This window comes from Rhinolophus sinicus, chromosome 4 (genome assembly GCF_057876585.1).
Source record: "Rhinolophus sinicus isolate RSI-liver-muscle chromosome 4, RSI-T2T, whole genome shotgun sequence".
Lineage (NCBI taxonomy): Eukaryota > Metazoa > Chordata > Mammalia > Chiroptera > Rhinolophidae > Rhinolophus > Rhinolophus sinicus.
This window is the reverse complement of record NC_142504.1, coordinates 73027135-73048263: the sequence shown is the minus strand read 5'-3', so window position 1 is coordinate 73048263 and position 21129 is coordinate 73027135. Positions and strand designations below refer to the sequence as shown.

The following is a 21129-nucleotide window of genomic DNA, read 5'->3' as shown; positions in this document are numbered from 1 at the left end:
AATGAAGCAACTTTGGGGATGCCCCTACATAATCTAAGTATGGGGGCTAGTTGCCCATGGAAACAGTCATATAATTAGAGGGTTGGAACTTTCAGCCTCACCACTTAGACCTCCAGGGAAAGAAGGGCTGGAAATTGAGTTCAATCATCAATGGTCAATAATTTAATCAACCATGCCTATGTAACGAAGTCTCCATAAAAAAAAAAAAAAAAAAAAAAAAAATACAGGGTTTGGAGTGTCGCGTCCAGCACAACACAGGCAGTGAGTGAACGAGAAAGGGTGGCAAAGGGTTAAGAAAGTAAGAAACAGAAATAAAGCAAGTTATGAAACAGGGGCCAAGGGTCTCACAGCCTCAAAGGACTGAGAGACCAGAATTGGGGGCCTTGTGGCTTTTATTTTTTATTTTATTTAAAAAAAATTTTTTTTAATTTATTGGGGTGACAATTGTTAGTAAAATTACATAGATTTCAGGTGTACAATTCTGTATTACATCATCTATAAATCCCATTGTATGTTCACCACCCAGAGTCAGTTCTTCCATCACCATACATTTGATCCCCCTTACCCTCATCTCCCACCCCCCACCCCCCTTACCCTCTGGTAACCACTGAACTATTGTCTGTGTCTAAGACTTTTTGTTTCTCATTTGTTTGTCTTGTTCTTTCTTGTGGCTTTTATTGATGCACACACAAGAAAGCAACATTGTTTTCTCCAAGGTCTGTGAATTTTACCCAGTATACTAAGAAACAGATTTGAACTAATTATCCTTGCCTGCAAACATAGGTGAACCGTCAGTTTCAGGATATACCTCCCCAAGAGACAAAACCTTTATGCTGAAACTTACTGAAATGGATAGATGGAGAACTGATGTTATTGCACCATTGAATCTCTTCCCAAGCAGGTTTTGAGAAGGAATGTAGCCACAAAAGCAGAAGCTCTCCTTAACCCATGGAAGGTGGGGGGCTGCGCCCACCTCTATGAACCCCATGGGTTCTCCTGCTCGTGTCTGGAGAACTGTACCTGGCTTGAGTTGTCCCCCCCTGGGGAATCTTACTCGGCATTGGCTAACCAGCCATCTTCCGGGGCCAAACAGGGAGACATAAGGTCTAAGCACAAAGGTGAAGCAAAGTCCCTGAAAGGATTAGTCTCACAGACTCTCCTTTCTTTAGGGGCAGGTACGAGGGGACAGACGGATAGGCTGCTGCGTGACAACATCGGAGAACTTCCAGTTTGGTGAACATATAGAGGTGCTGGAAGAGTGATACTCTGGAGAGGGCATGGAAGCTCTGCACCATTCCTACATACCTTGCCCTAGGCATTTCTTTCACCTAGCTGTTCCTGAGCTAGATCCTTTTATAATAAACTGGTAATCTAGTAAGTAAAATGTTTCTCTGAGTTCTGTGAGTCATTCTAAAAAATTAATGGAACCCGAAAAGGGGTTGTGGGAATCTCTGATTTATAGCCAGTTGGTCAGGTCAGAAGCTCAGGTGACAACCTGGACTTGGCACTGGCATTCTTGTGGGACTGAACCCTTAATCTGTGGGATCTGATTCTATCTCCAGTTAGACAGTGTTAGAACTGAGTTAAATTGTAGGACACCCAGCTAGTGTCAGGGAAGTGTGACAGTAGAATAGGAGTAAAGGAGAAACACAGAGGAGAAAGAGTGAGTTTTTCCAAAGGACTAACTTAATCTGATAGGAATTCTTAAAATGGGGTTTGGGCCCTTCCTGAAGAGACACACTATCCTAATGGCCTTGAAGAAGCAAATGCCATTTTGCAAACTGTCTAGCCACTTGCATTTGGACAAGGGCAGTCTCACACTTACAGCTGCAAGTAACTCAATTCTGCCAACAACCTGAATGAGTTTGGAAGAGGAACTCAAGCTCCAGATGAGAATGCAGCCCAACTAACACCTAGATTTCAGCCTGTGAAATCCTGAGAGGACTCAGCTAAGCAAAACTCCTAACTCATGGAGACTGTGATATAACAAACTTCGGTTATTTTAAGCCACATGAAAATTAAATAAATTCTAGGCTAGGAATCAAAATAGTACAATTTTTGTAATGTTTCTGCTCTTTACTGAGTGACCTAATGTTTTCTATATCCCTGAGTAGGAACTGGGTTGTTGTGAGGGTAAATATATGTAATAAAATAATGAATGTGAAAACATTTGCAAAATAGAAATGATGGAATATATTAGTGTGAAAAATATCTAGAGACTATAAACTATACTTTGAACATTACAATGCTTAATAAAGGGAGGTATTAATGGAAACAGCTGAGTTAACAAAATTTACCTATTGTATGATTTAAGTTAAGACAAACATATGTCCAGTCTATATCTGATTTGATCATGAAGTAATAAGTTCATCCATAAGAGGGCTTGTCTTGCTAGTTATTTAGGGTATAAGTAGAATGTAATAGCTATGTGTTATAGTAACAGAATGTTATAAACACTCTTTTTGATTAAACATACACACACACACTCCATTTAAGAAGAAAAATTCTTTTTCATTATGGGGAAATTATGATGTAGAGAACTTGGATCTAAAAGTACTTTATTTAGATACCAGGGTTGCTTTGGGGTCATTAGTGTGACCAACCATTCCATTTTTCCTGGGAGCACAGGATTTCCTAGGACATAGGACATTTTGTACTAAAATGGAGAGAGTCCCAGATATAAAGTTGGTACAATGATATGTAAAAATCAATATATATATAAATTAGTTATATTTCTCTATTCTAGCAACAACAAAAAGATATAAAAATATACTATTTAAAATAATAGTGAAATATGTAGTAACTACAAATTAACAAATAATGAGCAAGCCTTCTGTAGAGGATTATAAACCTTTATTCAGACTTTAAAGAAAACCAAAATAAAAGGGGAGAAATATTGTGTTCATGAATTAGAAGATACAATATTTTAAAGATGTTAAGTATTCCTCAATTTATTTATACATTCAATGCAATCTCAATCAGAATTCTAATATGTTTTGTCATTTTTGTTTATTGTTGCATTTTCTTTTGCTTGTCTTGTCTTGTGGTAAAATTTGGTAACCTAATTCTACAATTTATGTCAAACTGCAAAGGGCTATTAGCCCTGGAAGAGGAAACTTAAGCTGGTAGAACTTGATCTACTAGTTATATCAAGTGTACAATAAAGCTATAATAATTAAATGACTGTGATACTGGCCCAGTGGTAGAACAAACAGACCAGTAGAACAGAATAGAGAGCAGAATAGAGTAGAACAAAATACTCGTAGAGAAACAGACACATACATATAAGGAAATTTGTTATATGATACAGATAACCTAGTGAATAGTGGAAAATGACAAATTTTTCAATGGATAATGCTGGGACAACTGGGTATCCATAGGAGGAAAAATGAATTTTGACCCTTACTTCACATGATATACAACATTTTAGGTGAATTAATGACTTAAGTGGCAAAGTATAAAGCTTTTAGAACATAATCTAGTACAACATCTCCATGACCCTGGAATAGAAAAGGCATTTCTTTTTTCTTATCTTTATTTTTAATTTTTTAAAATAATATTATTGTCAAGCTGTAAGGACATATGAGACCATCTTATAGAGGAGAAAGATGATACCTTGAGGTTAAGCGATTGGCCCAAGGTCACATAGCTGGGACCAAGGCTTTCAGAAACTAGAAGGCATTTCTTTAAGGACAAAAAGGGCGCAGAAATCACTAATGGCAAAGCAAATGTTGGTGAATCTGACTACAATAAATTTGACATTAAAATTAATGTAGGCAGGGGTGGGCCGGTGGGTTCAGGCACTGTTGGAGCGCTGTGCTCCTAACGCCGAAGGCTGCTATTTCGATTCCCACATGGGCCAGTGAGCTGCGCCCTCTACAGCTAAGACTGTGAACAATGGCTCTCCCTGGAGCTGGGCTGCGTGAACAGCCGGACGTCAGTGTGAATGAGTTGCTCTGCGCTGCTGCCATGGGCTGCTGTGAGCTGCTGAGGGCTGCTGTGTGCTGACGTGTGCTACCGTGAGTGGCCGGCAGCCAACGAGAGCTACTATGAGCTCCTGTGAGCAGCCGACCAGCGACCAACTGCCTCCGCCGGGTGGAGCGCAAGGCTCATAATACCAGCATAGGCAGGGAGCTGCGCCCTACAACTAGACTGAGAAACAGTGGCTTAAAAAATGGGGAGGAGGGGCAAAAAGAAAATTAATGTAGGTCACCATAAGGAGAACAGACTAGCCATTGAGTGGGAGAACATATATGCAACTTACATAGCTGCCAAGAATTTATACTCAAAATATATAAAGAACTTCACAGGTCAATAAGAAAAACCATCAGAAAATTGGGCCAAAACCTTGAAAAGGCATGTTATAAAAGAAGATTTCAAAATGGACTATATACAGAGGAAAAGATGTTCAGACTCGTTTGACACCCAGATTGTCAAAACTGAAAATGTGTGAATATACCAAGTGTTGGAAGGATGTGAAACAATGGGGATTCTCATCTATTTAAACAAAAAGCAGAGATTTATCTAGTAAAGTTGAAGAGAAAGAAGACTCTCTGGCCCAGTAATTCTACTCTAAGGTAATAACCTAGAGAGAAGTTAGTGCACATATGTGCCAGCGGACATGTACAGGCACACCTCGGAGATACTGTGAGTTCAGTTCCAGACCACTGCAATAAAGCAAGTATCACAATAAAATGAGTCATAATCTTTCAGCTGGTGGAGGGTTTTGCCTTCAATTTGTAAAAAACACAACATCTGTGAAGTGCAATAAAGCGGAGTGCAATAAACCAGGAATGCCTATACAAAAAATGTTCATAGCTACATTATTTGATATACCTAAAAGTGCAAAAATGCCCAAATATAAATTTAAAATTGAATGGAAAAGTATGAGATGATAAGATAATGAAATACCATATAGTAATGAAGCCATAGCTACTATGCACCAACATGGAAAAATCTTAAAAATACAATTTTGTTTTATGTATTCTCAGCATGTGGGTGCTATTTCATAAATTTTAACCGTTAAATTAAAAAAGTGTGGCATTCAGTTGTGGAAAGCACCATTCCCCAGGCCTCACCCTGCTCTCGCGCTCATGGCATGGGGTTCTGTGAGTGTGGAGGGGTAGTGACTTGGGTCTAACTGATGAGGCCCTAAAGAGGGAAGTCGTCAGCTGTAGAAACTGTGAAACCTCAGGTGCTCTAAAGTGAGCTGAGAAGTGAAGGCCCACATGCAGAAGGGAAACTTGTGGGTGGACCCACGCAAAGTGTCCCCCCTTTATGGTCGTCAGAGGCACTATAACAGGGGACACCTCACAGGTAGCAAACTGAGTCTGGCCATGAGTCCCATGTCCCTGTTTTCTTTGTGATTTGGACATTGAAAGTTAAAAATCTAGACTCATTTGGATTCTGGGACTCTGGAAGCTAGTGGCATATTTGTTACAGATATTCTGTAAGTTAATTTGTGTAAGAAATATACGTTTTTACAATGAGTATACATTTTATCATAAACATTCTAAGAAATTATATTTATGTGTATGAATCAGAAAATATACATCCTGCCTGGTCAGCCAAACTACGTCTATTTATCTTTGTATATTTTTTACAGAAGTCACGTCATTTGCAGGCAGTAGACACTGGAGAAATGACATGAATCATTTACAAGGTGTTGGGCATATGCATGCGTGTGGATGTGTGTGTATGTGCGTGCATATGAGCACGTCATCATACATATGACACTCCACACTATAGAAGGTCACATGCTTACCTTATAAGCCTCTTCACTGACAGCTTTGATGTTGGCTTCTCTCCATTTTCCTGGTACCCCATCGATTACCTCACGATAGTTCACATAATAGCCAGTAATTTCAGCACCTCCACTCTTATCTGGTTGTTTCCATCCAAGAACCATTGAGTCACGACAACTTTCAAGACAAGTGATATCATAGGGTGGAGATGGTGCCGCTGTTGCAATATGAATAGCTCGTGAGTAGACAGAAATGCTTCTATGAGTCTATGTACATTACACTTGTTTCACTGGTGCCAGGCATGAGGGCACGAGGTCTTGCGGTATAAAACTAAAACATATCACTCACCAGTAACTTGGCATCTGACTTGGTGCATGAGAAAAAAATTGACACAGCAAAAAGGGCATTGCAATTATTATTGCAAAGATGAAAAGAATCTGCCCTCCAGTCCCGGGCAGGAATAAGTTTTGCAATACTAACAGAGAAATGGTGCAATATCTTGCAAAATGATTTTGTTTCCCATAAGAAGAAATATTTTCCCCAACTTATGTATTTTGGTTTTTTATGTTATTTTGTTTCTATTTGCTCCTTGAGGAAAATGGAATCTGTATATCAATTTCTGCCTCAATTTACTTATTGAGAATTTCCAAACAGCATTTCACCATTCAGGCACACGTACACTTGTGAGAACTTATAACTCTACAGGTTCTATCTACACATGGGAAAAATCTTATTCTGAAACTCAGCTAAATGCCACCTTAAAAAAAATAGTTTTTAAACAGGCATAATCTGATATGTGATTTTCTTAGTATAATACTTTTTGTTGCATTATTTTTAACCTGATGTTGTAATATTATTCATATTGCACAAAATACTATATAGTTGTCGCCATGTTTATTAGTGCTAACCAGAAAAAATATTCAGAGGATATTTTAAAAGTCTTCCTTTATTTACGTAGCTTTGCTGATCAACTTTTCACTCAGATACCGAAATTATAGTTTTCAATAAAAAAGGTTGGGGTGGTGGAAAGAAAATCTAGATATGCAATAACATTAAAAAGGCTTTTCTGAATATACAAGGTGTGATCAAACAATACCGTGAGTGTTTATATTTTAAAAAGTGTTGCAGTAAAAGACACATTGCCATTAAACCCCTCAAAATACTCTCCCCTCACTTCGAACACACTTATCTCATCGTTCTTGTCACTTTCTGAAGCAGTTCTGGAAGTCGTCTTTCGTCCATGGATTTAGTTGCTCTGTCATGGCTGCCTCAATGTTCTGCATTGATTCAAAATGTTTATCTTTCATGGTCATTTCTGACTTTGAGGAAGAGCCAGAAGTCACATGGTGCCAGATCCAGTGGATACATAGATGAGGACACACCATAATGTTTTTATTTGACAGAAATTGCTGTCTATCAGAAGCAATGTGTGACATGGAGTGTTGTCACGATGGAGGATGATTTACAGCACACTTTGAAACATACCTTTTCTGTATTTCACACGAAATACAGAATGGGGAATATAATCAACAATGTTGTAAATATTATGTAACGTGCCAGATGGGCACTGGACTTATCAAGGGGATCAGTTCATAGACTGTGTAGATGCCTGACCACTGTGCTCTACAACTGAAGCTGAAGTAGAATAATATTGTAGGTCAACTATAAGAATATATATATATTATATGATATATAATGATATATATGATATATGATATATATGATATTACATGATACATATGATATGATATGAAGATATATATATCATGTTTCCCTGAAAATAAGACCTACCCACCAGACCATCAGCTCTAATGCGTCTTTTGGAGCAAAAATTAATATAAGACCCAGTATTATATTATATTACATTATAGTATACACGGTCATACATTATATTATGTAAGACCCAGTCTTATATTATATAAGACCCAGTCATATATTACATTATATAAGACCTGGTCTTATATTATAGTAAAATAAGACCCGGTCTTATATTAATTTTTGCTCCAAAAGACGCATTAGAGCTGATGGTCTGCCTAGGTCTTATTTTCGGGGAAACACGGTATATATATATATATATATATATATATATATATATATGTATGTATATGTATATGTATATGTATATGTATATGTATATGTATATGTATACGTATGTATACGTATATATACGTACATATATATATACATATATATATATATATATATATATATATATATATATACTCACAGGAGGTGGAGTACAGCATAAGGAAGATAGTCAACGGTATTGTAACAGCTATATAAGATGTCAGAGGGGTAGTAGCTTGGGGAAGGAGGGTTATCACTTTGTGAGGACTGTAAATGTCTAACTATTATGTTACTTTGTACACCTGAAACTAACTAAAAAAGTAAAATCCTTAATACAGGGGGAAAATAACACCCAAACAAACAAAAATACCACACCTTCTCTCAGCCATAGCTCACACCTGACTGACTGCACCGAACAAGTTGAAACTTGTCACACACTTGCTACTAAGGTTCGACATGTGGCTTCCCATATTGAAGAGCCCTGCCTTTCTTTCCGTTGGATGGCACTCGGAAGTAGCATTCACCGTATTTTGTGATCACAACGGAAAAGTTCTGTGTCACACATTGCTTCTGGTATATGGCAATTTCTGTCAAATAAAAACATTATGGTGTGTCCTCATCCACCTTATTCACTGGCTCTGGCACTGTGCGACTTCTGGCTCTTTCCCAAAGTCAAATTGATTCAGGACATCGAGACAGCCAAGATGCACAACTAGAGACACTCACGAAACAGGACTTCCAGAGCTATTTCAGAAAGTGGCAAGAACGATGGCATAAATGTGTTCGAAGTGAGAGGAGATTATTTTGAGGGGTATTAATGTCAATGTGTCTTTTAGTGTAATATATATATATATATTTTTTAATTTATTTTTTAAATTTATTGGGGTGACAATTGTTAGTAAAATTACATAGATTTCAGGTGTACAATTCTGTATTACATCATCTATAAATCCCATTGTGTGTTCACCACCCAGAGTCAGTTCTCCTTCCATCACCATATATTTGATCCCCTTTACCCTCATCTCCCACCCCCCACCCCCCCTTACCCTCTGGTAACTATTAAACTATATTTTTTAAATTTAAACATTCATTGTATGTTTTGATCACACCTCGTATATTTGGATTATCAAAGATAAAAGCGTAATCTCATTCTTATTTTAAAAAATTCTCAGAATAAAGATATTTAAAATAAAATATGTGTTTCTCTCTCCCTGGCCCACCAATCTCCTTCATTCTTTACATTTAAAAAAAGTTCTTTCTCTCTCTTTCTCTCCCTATTTCAGAGCAATGAACATAAATATCCCACTTTATACTGAGGTGAAGGGACAAGTCAAGGAGGCAAAAAAATAGAGGCAGTGACAGAAGTTGGGAGTGGAGTAGAAATAGGGGATAGATAAGAGGCCATGTTATAATTTATCAGTATATGCGTATCATTTCATTTTTATTTGATAAGAAAAACATTGTATTCTAGAACATATAAGCCACAAGTACCAAATATCCTCATCAGAAAATTCCTAGCTTACTGACAAATAGTCTTAAATAAATCAGTTCTGGGAATGCGAATCATATATCATAGAACAAAGCTGTACGTGATTATAATACCCTGCATGGCAACTCAAAGGATAATGTTACTGATATTTATTTGAATTAAATGTGAAGGATAATTTGAAAACCTGAAGATGAACAACAGAAGTTAACAACTATGATCCTAGTAAAATGTCACTTCTTTGTGAAATATTTTTCTTATACATGTACTGAACATGAACATTTCAAAGGACCTCACATAGGCTGTAAAGATCAGATCCTTCCTTCTCTTATCTCTAATTCCGTTAGCAAAATCAGGCCAAAGGTGTGTCTGCCTGAAAATCAAAAAGGACTCTAACCAAATTACTTTAAATATGCAATTGTCACTAAGCACAATAAATTTATGTATAACCAAACCCATATAAAATTACTTTTATAACTCATTAGACAAATGTATTGCAAATAAAGAGCTGAAAATGCATCAAGTTAAGAATAAACATTGATGAAACTGAACACAGATGGAAGAATGTGATCTCGACAATGAGAGATGAAGACACTGATGGAGACAGATGGAACAGTTTTACTCTTTCAACTCTCACCTATATCCTTCTTCTTTTTCAGGGGATCAGACTTACTTTTCCCCTTAAGAGCTGCTTTCTCTGGTGATGGGGTAAGCTCTTCCTGAACAGTTTCACTTACTTTACTCACTTCAGTTTGGCCCAGTTTGTGAGAGCTACTGGGTAGTGAAGATTTGTTAAGTTTGCTACCAAGTAAAGCATCTTTCTTAATAGTTGGCTGGGAGGTTTCATGCATGCCTCCCCTGGAGTCTGTTAGTCCACCAGGTGCATCACTCAGTTCAGGCCACACATCTGGAGACACTCCTCCCCCTACAATTACCAGATAACAACAGAAACACTTTAAGCCCTGATACAGTGTAAATTGCTCTTAACAGAACAAAGAAAAAAACATTAGGACCACAAACAGAACGAAAACAATCTTGGGTTAAAGGAAATCACTTGGATTTGCAAGAAATATGGAGAGCATACGTTTCACATAATTTACATCAAGTGAACATTTCAACTTCTCCATATTCTGGAAAAAAGAAGTAATGAGAACAAAAAGCCACAGACAGAACAGGAACTCTTATGAGTTGCAGAACCCAAGTATATACAAGAGAAAGCAAATCTCAGACATTTCTTAAAAGATATAAGCCCTATTATTCAACAGAAAGGAGGAAGAAGACCATAAAATACACAAAAGACATAACATTAACGATCCTAGTTTTATAACAGAATTACATACGTTACTGAAATATTAATGGTCTGTACCTCCCAACCTCAAAACAAGATGTTCACTATTGTCCATATTATAAGAACATTAAAAAGTAATATGAGACACTAACTGAAGACAATGATATTAAATAATCTTTCTCTTTAAATGTGTGCCACTGTATGACAGATTTCATTTTTATTGTTCAAAACTTCCTTGATCCCTTCCCCACGTTATCTAAGATTGGGAGGTACATCATATACATACATATAATTACTTTATTACTGGTTTTATTTTGTTGGTTACTTTGCAAGCGCAGATGAAAACATATGATTAAGCAACCACATGTGTCTTTGCAGGAATTTTAGAGGAATTTACAAAAAGCATGTTAATGTGCTGTTAGTGAAAACAAGCCAGGCTCTACTGCAGATGAAATGGCGTTTAGGTACAAGATGATCTGTGTTATGAGTGATATACCACTTCATGGATTTGGATGGTCCGTCACATTCCCATGATGAGCACAAAGTTAGAATGGAGTTTCACACAATGGGAAATATCTGAGGAAACTCGGACTTGTGAAGATGAAAAGGCTACAGATTCACAGAATCTGGATAAGTGATGAAGATCTGTAAAATGACAGCTATGGAAGGTTAGATGTCACTTGGAGTCAGAGAAAATGATCATCTGAAGATGGCATCATCAAGTAATAGTAGAAGCTCTAAACAATTTCTGGAGAGCATGATATCTTCTTAGAAAAATTCTATAACTTAGAAAAATTCATTCCCCCCTCCCCTACAAAGTTATGCATAAGGAACTTACCAATAGCAGCTTTTACTTCGATCGCTTCTGAATCCTCTGAATAGTCACTAAGCCCAGCGGCATTAACTGCTCGGACCCGGAAAATGTAATTCTGACCAGTCGCCAACCCATGGCAAGTAAATCTGAAAGGAAAGAAAGTTTTTAAAAACTTTCCAATAGGAAAATTAGAGATGATGAATGTTAGCTTAACTGAATGATCTGGCTTTATGAAAACGATTCATTTTTTAAAAGGAAGAAAAAGATACAGAGAGATCCAGGTAACAAATGTGCTTTAGACAAAAAGGCAACTAAGGCAATTTCCTACACTCACTCTGTCAAACAGTGAGGAGTCCTGGTTTTCCCCTGAGTAAGTACCTTAACGTTTCTGAGCCTCAGTAAAATGAGGATAGTAACGCCTCCATAAAAATTTTTGTGTAAAAATTGCTCATAAAGTATTTAAAGTAGCTATTACAGGGCCTGCATATAGGAGGCATTAAATAAATGATAGGTGGCTTTAATAACATTATTAATGCCTATTTCAGGTATATACTTATGATATTGGTTGCTCTTTGTCACAGAGGCCTAGTTACTGCCTCCCTGCATGCATGAGAAGGTACAATTACTTGAGAAATTACACTTGAATCTGAAAGTAAGGTGAAAAAATCGAGTCCAGAATTACCATTTCAATATAAGAATTCATAATGAGGTGTGAATTCATAAGCAGTTTCACACAAAGCAAACTCACTGTTTAATAGCTATTGTGGTTATAAAAAGCTGTTTCACTGTGAACATTTTAATCCATTCTAAGGCCTAGCCAGAGGAAATAGCAGGTCTGTTAATGACTTTATTACTATTAGCATGTTGAAATATTTAATAAAGGCAGCCATAATTTAGGCTAATCCTAAATTTAGGCCAATCCTAAATTTAGGCCAATCCTTAGGTCAGCTCAGTTCAGCGAATATTTATTGAGCACTTCCGTCTTCTAGACACTGAGTTAGGAATTGTGGCTACAATAATGAATAAAATATGGTACCGACCCTTGAGAAGCTCCCATCTATTTGTAGAAGGGCAGACTTTGCCTACCCTCCATGAATGTTACTAATGTTGATGTTTTATATTGCCTTCTCCCATTAACTGGTTTGTCTGTATCCTCATGTTCTGCAAAAGAGCCAACTCATTCTATTGTGGTCCTTAAAAGTGGCCGTGCCAGAAGCTTCCAAACAAGCCTATTTGACAATTTTTTTTTCTGTTGTAAAATGCATCTTATTTCTCAGTCTTAGTAGGGTGGTTGGGGAAAGCTTGGAGTTTAGAGATGGATTTGTAAACAGTCCTATTAGGAAGAAAATGCTTTACGTCTAAGTCAGTTCTGCTTACCTTGGCAATATGTTTTTAAAACCCAATCAGATTTAGAAGAAAGAAAGGAAGGAAGGTAGGAAGGAAGGAAAGAAGGAGGGAGGGAGGGAGGGAGGGAGGGAGGGAGGGAGGAAAGTAGGGAGGGAGGGAGGAAGGAAGGAAGTAAGGAAGAAAATTTTCTCTCAGATTGGTCCTAAATCACAGGAGGCTCAGAGGTTGGGTACAGGCCAGAATTCATCATCAACTTGCAAAGCTGGTTGATAATATGTTTGAAAGCAAGAAAAAACAACCCTCCTCATATTAGAAACAAAGAGGTGGCAAAGTATTCTCAGTGTCCTTGATTTGGTGTTATTTATGTTTCCTTAGCTCTGAGTTTAACCATGTGGATGTTCAGTATTTGTGAAAACGTTGACGGTTTTTTCTGTTCATTTAAAATGCCTGAGTAATTTATGTTAGCTAGAGCCTATTAAATCCTTGAAATCCAGTACCACATTGGATACTGAAGACCAGAACAGGGGTAAAAATGACAGATAGCATAAAGGAAAAGAACCAGAAAAGAGCTATAAAATGAACTCTTGTCATAGCTGGCATTATGTGTTTCTAAGTGTTCAATATCACAAGTAAACCTTTTTGCAAATGTATTGCAACAGACATGTTCAATTTTAAATTCATTTGGATATTTAAAGTATAATGCTTCAAAAAATCCCCTTCCATTGAATGTTGGTCCTGCTGTATGGGTTCATGATTACGTTTCCTCTTCACGGCCCTTGTGGCTATAGAGTCAGACCTTCCCCCCCACCCCCCCACTCTCCCACCCTCCCATCTTCCCTACCCTCCCTCTCCCCTAAACCCCCACCCTCCCAGCCTGGCCCACGCGTGTGCATGTGCACGTGTGCACGCGCGCACACACACACACACACACACACACACACACACACACACAGTGTGGTTACCGTGAGCCCTTCACAGGGTTGTTGTTGCAGGGCTCCCATTTGCCAGAGCCAACAATGCTGGACTCTATGTAGTACCCAACCAGCTCTTTAGCATCTTTGGGTTCCTCCCATGTAACTACGACTGATGTGTCTGTATTTCTGCTTGGGATGATTTTGCCCGGGGCCTTGGGGATATCTGAGAAAAGAGAAAAATTATGATGAAACTCAGGGTGGTTTTTAAAAATTCATTCTTAGCTCATATACACAAACACACACATGTAAATCACGGCAAACATATGGTTGCTTCATTTTATAATATATTTGTTAAATCATGTCAAACATACGGTTGTTTTATTTTATATTTGTTAAAGCAGAAAATAAAAAACTGAACATGTTCATTTGGGAGAATGATAAACTAAGTATCCAGGAACACACCAACCACTCCAGAAAAAAACACAATACTGTTGAGACTCTAGGAGAACTTTTCTCTCATAACTTCATAGTTCATAATAATGATTTTTAAAAATATTTCAATCAAGTACAGTCATCAATTAAATTTGTAACATGAAAGAAGGATGTCATCACTTTTACTTCTGAATGTATACAGAGGGTGCCAAAAAAATGTATACACATTTTAAGAAAGGAAAAAGCTGTATCAAAATTGTGATATTCAATATATATACCGATAACAAAAGATGAGTACAAGTCACGTGTATACATTTTTCTCGCACCCCCAGTATATTCTGAGATTCTTGCTTTGGGATTTTCTCTTGAAGTGAAATAAATTTACAGTTGTTCAACCAAACTCTACACTTACCAAGTTTGTCCCCGACCACGGTCGCTTCTGTTGCCTCTGAGGGCTCACCAACTCCTGCTGAATTAGAACAGCGGACACGGAAACGATAGGATTTCCCCTCAGCCAAGTCGAACAGAGCAAAGCGGGGAGACTTCACGGGGAGTTCTGTATTGACCCGCTGCCAGTTTTCTGTTCCTGCTTCACACTGCAGCCAGAACAGTGAAAACCATTGAAAACACGGCAAGAATAAATGGGAAGTCTGGGCTGGGCATCTTGAAGTGTTATATACCTGTCAGCAAACTACTATTTTTCATTCGAGTTGAACTGGAGAAGAGATGTGGAGGAAATGGGGGTGAAGCATCTGAAATCCACAGTATTATCTAAATTAAATATGGCTTTGTATAGTTTGATAAATATGCTGCTTTAATACTTCATTCATTTCTATTATTAACTAAATAAGATTATTGATCCACTTACAAAGGTTCTTAATTTATTTAGAAAATAGTTTGGGGGGCGGCCAGATGGCTCAGTTGGTTAGAGCACAAGCTCTCAACAACAAGGTTGCCAGTTCAATTCCCACATGGGATGGTGGGCTGGGCCCCCACATGGGATGGTGGGCTGTGCCCCCTGCAACTAAAGATTGAAAAGGGCAACTGGACTTGGAGCTGAACTGCACCCTCCACAACCAGATTGAAGGACAACTACTTGGAGCTGATGGGTCTTGGAGAAACACACTGTTCCCCAATATTCCTCAATAAAAATTGAACAAAGAAAGAAAGAAAAAAGAATAGTTTGGGGTCAGATACTTTTCTAATTCTTAGGGTAGGTAATTAAATTTAATATGCTATGTTAGATACTTAAATTTTCATTATTTTGTTATAAACTATTATTTTAATTCACTGTTATTTGATGACTCATAACGTCATTTGTCTATGCTCAAATACCACCTCCTCAGAAAAGCCTTCTTCATCACCCACCTCCCATCATCAACCTGAAAGAGTTATTTGCTCCTTTCCCATCACTCTCTATCTCCTACCCTGCTTTTTCTTCAAAACACTTATTATTGTCTCCTCCACTGGAAAGTAAATTTCAAAGAAATAAACTCAGGGAGCTGTCTTGTTCACTGCTGTACTCCAGAGGCTAGAATTGTACCTGGCACATCATAGATACCGTGTTTCCCCGAAAATAAGACCAGGTCTCATATTAAGGTTTGCTGCAAAAGACGCAGTAGGGCTTATTTTCAGGGGATGTCATCCTGAAAAATCATGCTAGGGCTTATTTTCTGGTTAGGTCTTATTTTTTGGTAGATAATCAACAATTTTTTTTTGGAATGAATGATTTTTTCTGAATTCTCAATGGATGAATAAAGTTAGTGAGAGATAAAGAATACGTTATTTTATCTTGTCCCCTTTTTTAGAATAAATAACAGAAAAAAACTAATTTAAAGAGATTCTGTTCTTGGAATTAAAATGATTTAGAATGACTTTGAAATTCTTGAATGAAGGTTGCAGTGTATATTTGAGCTTTGGTAGATAATACAGTGAGAAAATTATCAGCAGTCTTCAGTAATCCTTTCCCCTTCTAACTTTCAACACTGTCTAAGGTCATTAGAAGCAACTTTACTACAGAACTTTTTAGCAGTTTTAAAAGACTTTCCCAGAAATTCAAATCTTGTGATACACTGACCAGCTGTCAAGGATAATACATTTTGGGGACTATAAATTTACTGGTACATCACTCAGCATAATCTCCATTGACTTGAAACAAAAGGCCATATGATGTGGTGAAAAGAATCCAGATGCATCAATTCTAGTCCTAGCTTCATCAATAACAAGTTATGTGACCTAGGAAAAGTCACATAAGTGCTTTGGTCTCAGTTTTATCACCTGTAAAATAAGCAAATTTGACAAGGCAACCTCTAAAATCCTTACAGTACCTTTCATGATAATGTGTCATTTGTGTGTGGGAGGGTAGAGAGGATAAATTCCCCCTAAACAGTCAATCTGCTGCCCACTGAGAGATAAAATTCTCCTAGACTTTTAATCCTTTAATTGATAACTTTTATTTATTTTGACATATTCTTCCCTGGGGAACACATGAGCAATTATCAGTCATTTAAACTTTCATAATAAAAATAATAGCTGCCTTTCACTGTGCTAAGAACTTTATTCACCATTGTAACTCTTCAGTCCTCTCAACTATGCTCTGAAATAGGTGTTGTGGAGGCAGCATTGTGTGATTATCAAAGTTTTCCAGAAGAGAACACTTACGCTTGGGAAGGTTGAAAAGTAGTAATGTGTCATAGTTGGATATATATCGACCTGAGCCAGACTGCTGGGTTCAAATCCTAGCTATGCCTCTTACTAACTGTGTGACCTTGGGCAAATTATATGCCCCATGGGTGCCTCAATTTTCTCATCCTCAAAATAAGCATCATGAAAACAGAAGTATTTCCCTCATAGGGTAACCATAAGAATTAAGTGGGTTGACACATGTGGAGTGCATGGAACAGTGCCTGGTCCTTGGTAACATTAGCTATTTTCATTCCTGCTGGTAGAAACAGAGCTATCAAGTGATGCAATGCTTGTCTCTGACATGACCGGATTTTTGATAGGGGGATGAGAGGAAGAACACACCTGAGGAAAATGTTTGGGGCTGCAAAGAGCACAGTAGGATAGTGAGGCTGGGAGCACTGGAGACAGATTCACCCAATTCCCTTGATAATAAACTCCTCAATTGTAACCATTTCAGGGCTCGTGGACATGACGTAACTGTTTTTAAGCCTATAGCCATGGCAGGTAAGTGCTTTATGGGCGTACAAATCCCAGGTAAAATGTTCCATGAAGAAAGTGCAAGCATGGGGATAACCGCAGAGGCAGCAGTGCTGTGGGCATGAACAAAATTCTGGGGGTGGTACTCATTACAGGACAAGAACATGTGAACATTTCCCTTTGGAAAGGCAACGTATTAGAAGCGGTTCACCAGAAATAATTTAAGACTCAGTTCAACAGAATGGTTTGGCACTCTGTGACTGTACCCCAGGTCTCTGGATGTGTTCTGTTCCCCTAACACCTCAACATCCTTGATGTTTTGAATGTGTTGGCAGTGCCTGTACAAGCCTCTCTCCTCACGCTGTACAGTAAGTACTCACTTAATGTCATCGATAGGTTCTTGGAAACTGCCACTTTTAATGAAAGAATGTACAACAAAACCAATCTTATCATAGGCTAATTGATATAAACAAGAGTTATGTTACTATGACATATTTCTGGTCACAAAAACATCACCAAATTTCTAAATAAAGACTCAAAACACATCTAATATTAAACATTGAAATAAATGTCAGCTATATATACATTTAAGAAAGATTAACATAAACAAATAGGATATGATTTTCCAACCTGTTTATTCCGGTTCAGGGTCATGGTGGCCTGATCCTGTCCTGGCAGCTCAGGGAGCAAAGCGAGAACTCACCTTGGACAGGACACCGTTCCATCACAGGCACACACACACACCTATACTCACTCAAGACTGGGACAGTTGAGACATGCCAATTCATGTCACATGAATCTTTGGGATGTAGAAAGACACTGGAGTACTTGGAGAAAACCCATGCAGACCTGGGGAGAACATGCAAACTCCACACAGACAGTGGCCCCTGACCAGGAATCAATTTTTTCCCCCCTCATCAATGTTATAAAGAAACAATGTTGAATGAACCTTATTCGAGGACCTGCTGTACTCAAAAATGTCCCTTTCTGTTCCATACTAGTAAGTGTGCTGGTGTACTCCAAATTTTAATCATAGACTCATATTTAGAGCTAGGGAAGTTACAGACTTTCATGGAGAAATTAGAGTTTATGTGACCAGAGGAAATGTTCAACAGAAGCCAAAGTTGAGTCATCTGAAGAAAATGCCTCAGTACTAAATTGTTACTGTGTCATTATTACAGGAAAGATGGCAATTACTGTCACAGAGCTTAATCAGAACTCTCTTCCTGTGGAGCATTTCAAAAAAGATACAGTGAGAGTGTGTATTAAACACACCAGGAAGTGAATATTTATTATTCTATTCTTGCCCCCTATTAAAAAAAAAGTAAAGAAAAAAATTTTGATTGAGAATAATATTCAAGTTATATTTTATTTGAGGCTAATATCTAGAAAATATAAAAATTAATAAAAATATAAAATCTTAATATTATTTTGGTAAAATCAGACTCTCTTGGAACATGATACATTTATTGTTACCAATTTGCTAGGGAAAAGAAGAAGTGAGGCATGCTCCTTAAAGACATAAGCTAAATGTCTTTATCAAAGAAAAGTAAGATATTTGACAGAAAGAATTAGCTACTATTATGTTTTTTTAATCCCTGACCCCATTCTACGACCTGCACTTAAGAGTAGTACGTAGTAACCAAGAATGTGACAACATGTGAGAACTGAATAGCCACTAGAAAGTATTTTAACTTACACTCCTCTCAACCATCTACTCTTGTTGATGTTCATTCCCTACTGCAGAAGTTCAAGTGGTAGAGAGATGAAAAGCCATTACTACAGCAAGAGAGACAGAAAAAGTATCCAGGAAATATTGTCATTCAGGCAATCTACAGTTTCAGGAATATCTTTCTTTGTATAGGAATCATGATTTGGGGTCTATGGACATCTTAGAAGTCTATGGATGAGACTCAGATGTCCATAAAAAAAAGTGCCCTGAACTTGTAGCAATGTTCTGTGTGATACACATTTTGCTGTAGAGATTGTTCACAGTTTATAAGGGTTTAAAGAGTTCAGGACACAGTAAAAATTTCATCTATACTGTAAAAGATTTTTTTTTTCAGAAAGTGGCATGAGGTAATAATGTTATTCCCAGAGTCTTACCTTTTCCACAAAGTACAGAATGCCTTCATGGCCACGCTGGCCAGGGGGCTTCCAGCTTAGCACCACATAGCTCCGGGTAGCCTCAGTGACAGAGAGGTCTGTGGGAGGTCCAGGAATAATACCCTCTGAAAAACAATAAGGAAAAGTGAAGAGCACATACTCTGGGAAACCCAGGATACTCAGAGAGTCACAGATGCTTCTCTCTTACTGGAGGAAGAGTTCATTACTGCTCCACAGTGTAAAGAAGTACCTTGTCTCTAAAATTCTTCCTAAACAATCATTCATTCATTCAAAGCCACAATTTCACTCTCTTTGCTTGACAATTTTAATTTTCTCATTAGTCCTGAAAAACAGTAGCAATGACACAAGTTATCTTTTCTATCTTTACACAAAGGATTAGAATTATAGTTTTCAAATGCTACTTATTTATTTTTTATTTTTTTATTTTTCAGTTACCGTTGACATACACTATATTAGTTTCAGGTGTGTACAACATAATGATTAGACATTTATATAACTTACAGAGTGATCACCCTGATAAATCTAGTGCCCATCTGACACGACACATAGTTATTACAATATTGTTGACTATATTCCCTGTGCTGTACTTTATATCCCCATGACTATTTTGTAACTGCCAATTTGTACTTCTTAATCCCTTCACCTTTTCACCCAGCCTTCCAACCCTCCTCTCACCTGGCAATCATCAGTTTGTTCCCTGTATCTATGAGCTTGTTTCTTCAATTGTTTTTGTTTTTTAAGATTCCACATATAAGTGAAATCATATGGTATTTGTCTTTCTCTGTCTGATTTATTTCACTTAGCACAATACCCTCCAGGCCATCCATGTTGTCACAAATGGTAAGATTTCATTCTTTTTTATTGCCAAGTAACAGTCCATTATTTATACATACCACCTCTTCTTTATTCATTCATCTATCAATGGACATTTAGGTTACTTCTATATCTTGGTAATTGTAAATAATGTTGCAATGAACATAGGGGTGCATACATCTTTAAAATTAGTGTTTTGGATTTATTTGGATAAATATCCAGTAGTGAAATTACTGGGTCACATACTAGTTCTATTTCTAATTTTTTGAGGAAACTCCATACTGATTTCCATAGTGCTGCACCGATTCACAATCCCACCAACAGCACACAAGTGTCCTTTTTCTCCACATCCTCACTAACACTTGTTTGTTGATTTATTGATGATAAATCATTCTGACAGGTGTGAGGTGATATCTCATTGTGGTTTTAATTTGCATTTCACTCATGATTACTGATGTTGAGCAACTTTTCGTATGTCTATTGGCCACCTGTATGTCCTCTTTGGAGAAATGTCTATTCAGGTCTTCTGCCCATTTTTTAACCGGATTGCTGTGTGTGTGTGTGTGTGTGTGTGTGTGTGTGTGTGTGTGTGTGTGTGTGTTAAGTTGTATGAGTTCCTTATATATTTTGGATAATAACCCATCAGACATATCACTGGAGAATATCTTGTCCCTTTTAGTAGGTTGTCTTTTTGTTTTGTTGATGGTTTCCTTTGCTGTGCAAAAACTTTTTAGTTTGATGTAGTTCCCATTTGTTTATTTTTTTCTTTTGTTTCCCTTGCCTGAGGAGACATATTTTTTAAAAAAATGTTACCAAGAGTGATGTCAGTTTATTGTCTAGGTTTTCTAGGAGTTTTACAGTTTTGGGTCTTACATTAAAGTCTTTAATCCATTTTGCATTTATTCTTGTGTATGGTGTAAGAAAGTGGTCTAGTT

General features: G+C 37.4%; 1 protein-coding gene across 2 annotated transcripts in view; it reads right to left on the bottom strand.

The window, feature by feature from the left end:
- MYOM1 (myomesin 1) overlaps nucleotides 1–21129 on the bottom strand; it is a 126583-nt gene that overhangs the window by 48598 nt on the left and 56856 nt on the right. The window contains exons 14-19 of one of the 2 annotated variants that reach the window (XM_019755765.3): nucleotides 19361–19485; nucleotides 14505–14688; nucleotides 13709–13883; nucleotides 11424–11545; nucleotides 9935–10222; nucleotides 5765–5961 (exon numbers count right to left, since the gene is read on the bottom strand). In XM_019755765.3, coding sequence (XP_019611324.3) covers nucleotides 5765–5961; nucleotides 9935–10222; nucleotides 11424–11545; nucleotides 13709–13883; nucleotides 14505–14688; nucleotides 19361–19485 — 1091 coding nt within the window. The remainder of the gene's footprint in view (nucleotides 1–5764; nucleotides 5962–9934; nucleotides 10223–11423; nucleotides 11546–13708; nucleotides 13884–14504; nucleotides 14689–19360; nucleotides 19486–21129) is intronic. The other variant, XM_019755764.3, reaches the window with a different exon arrangement.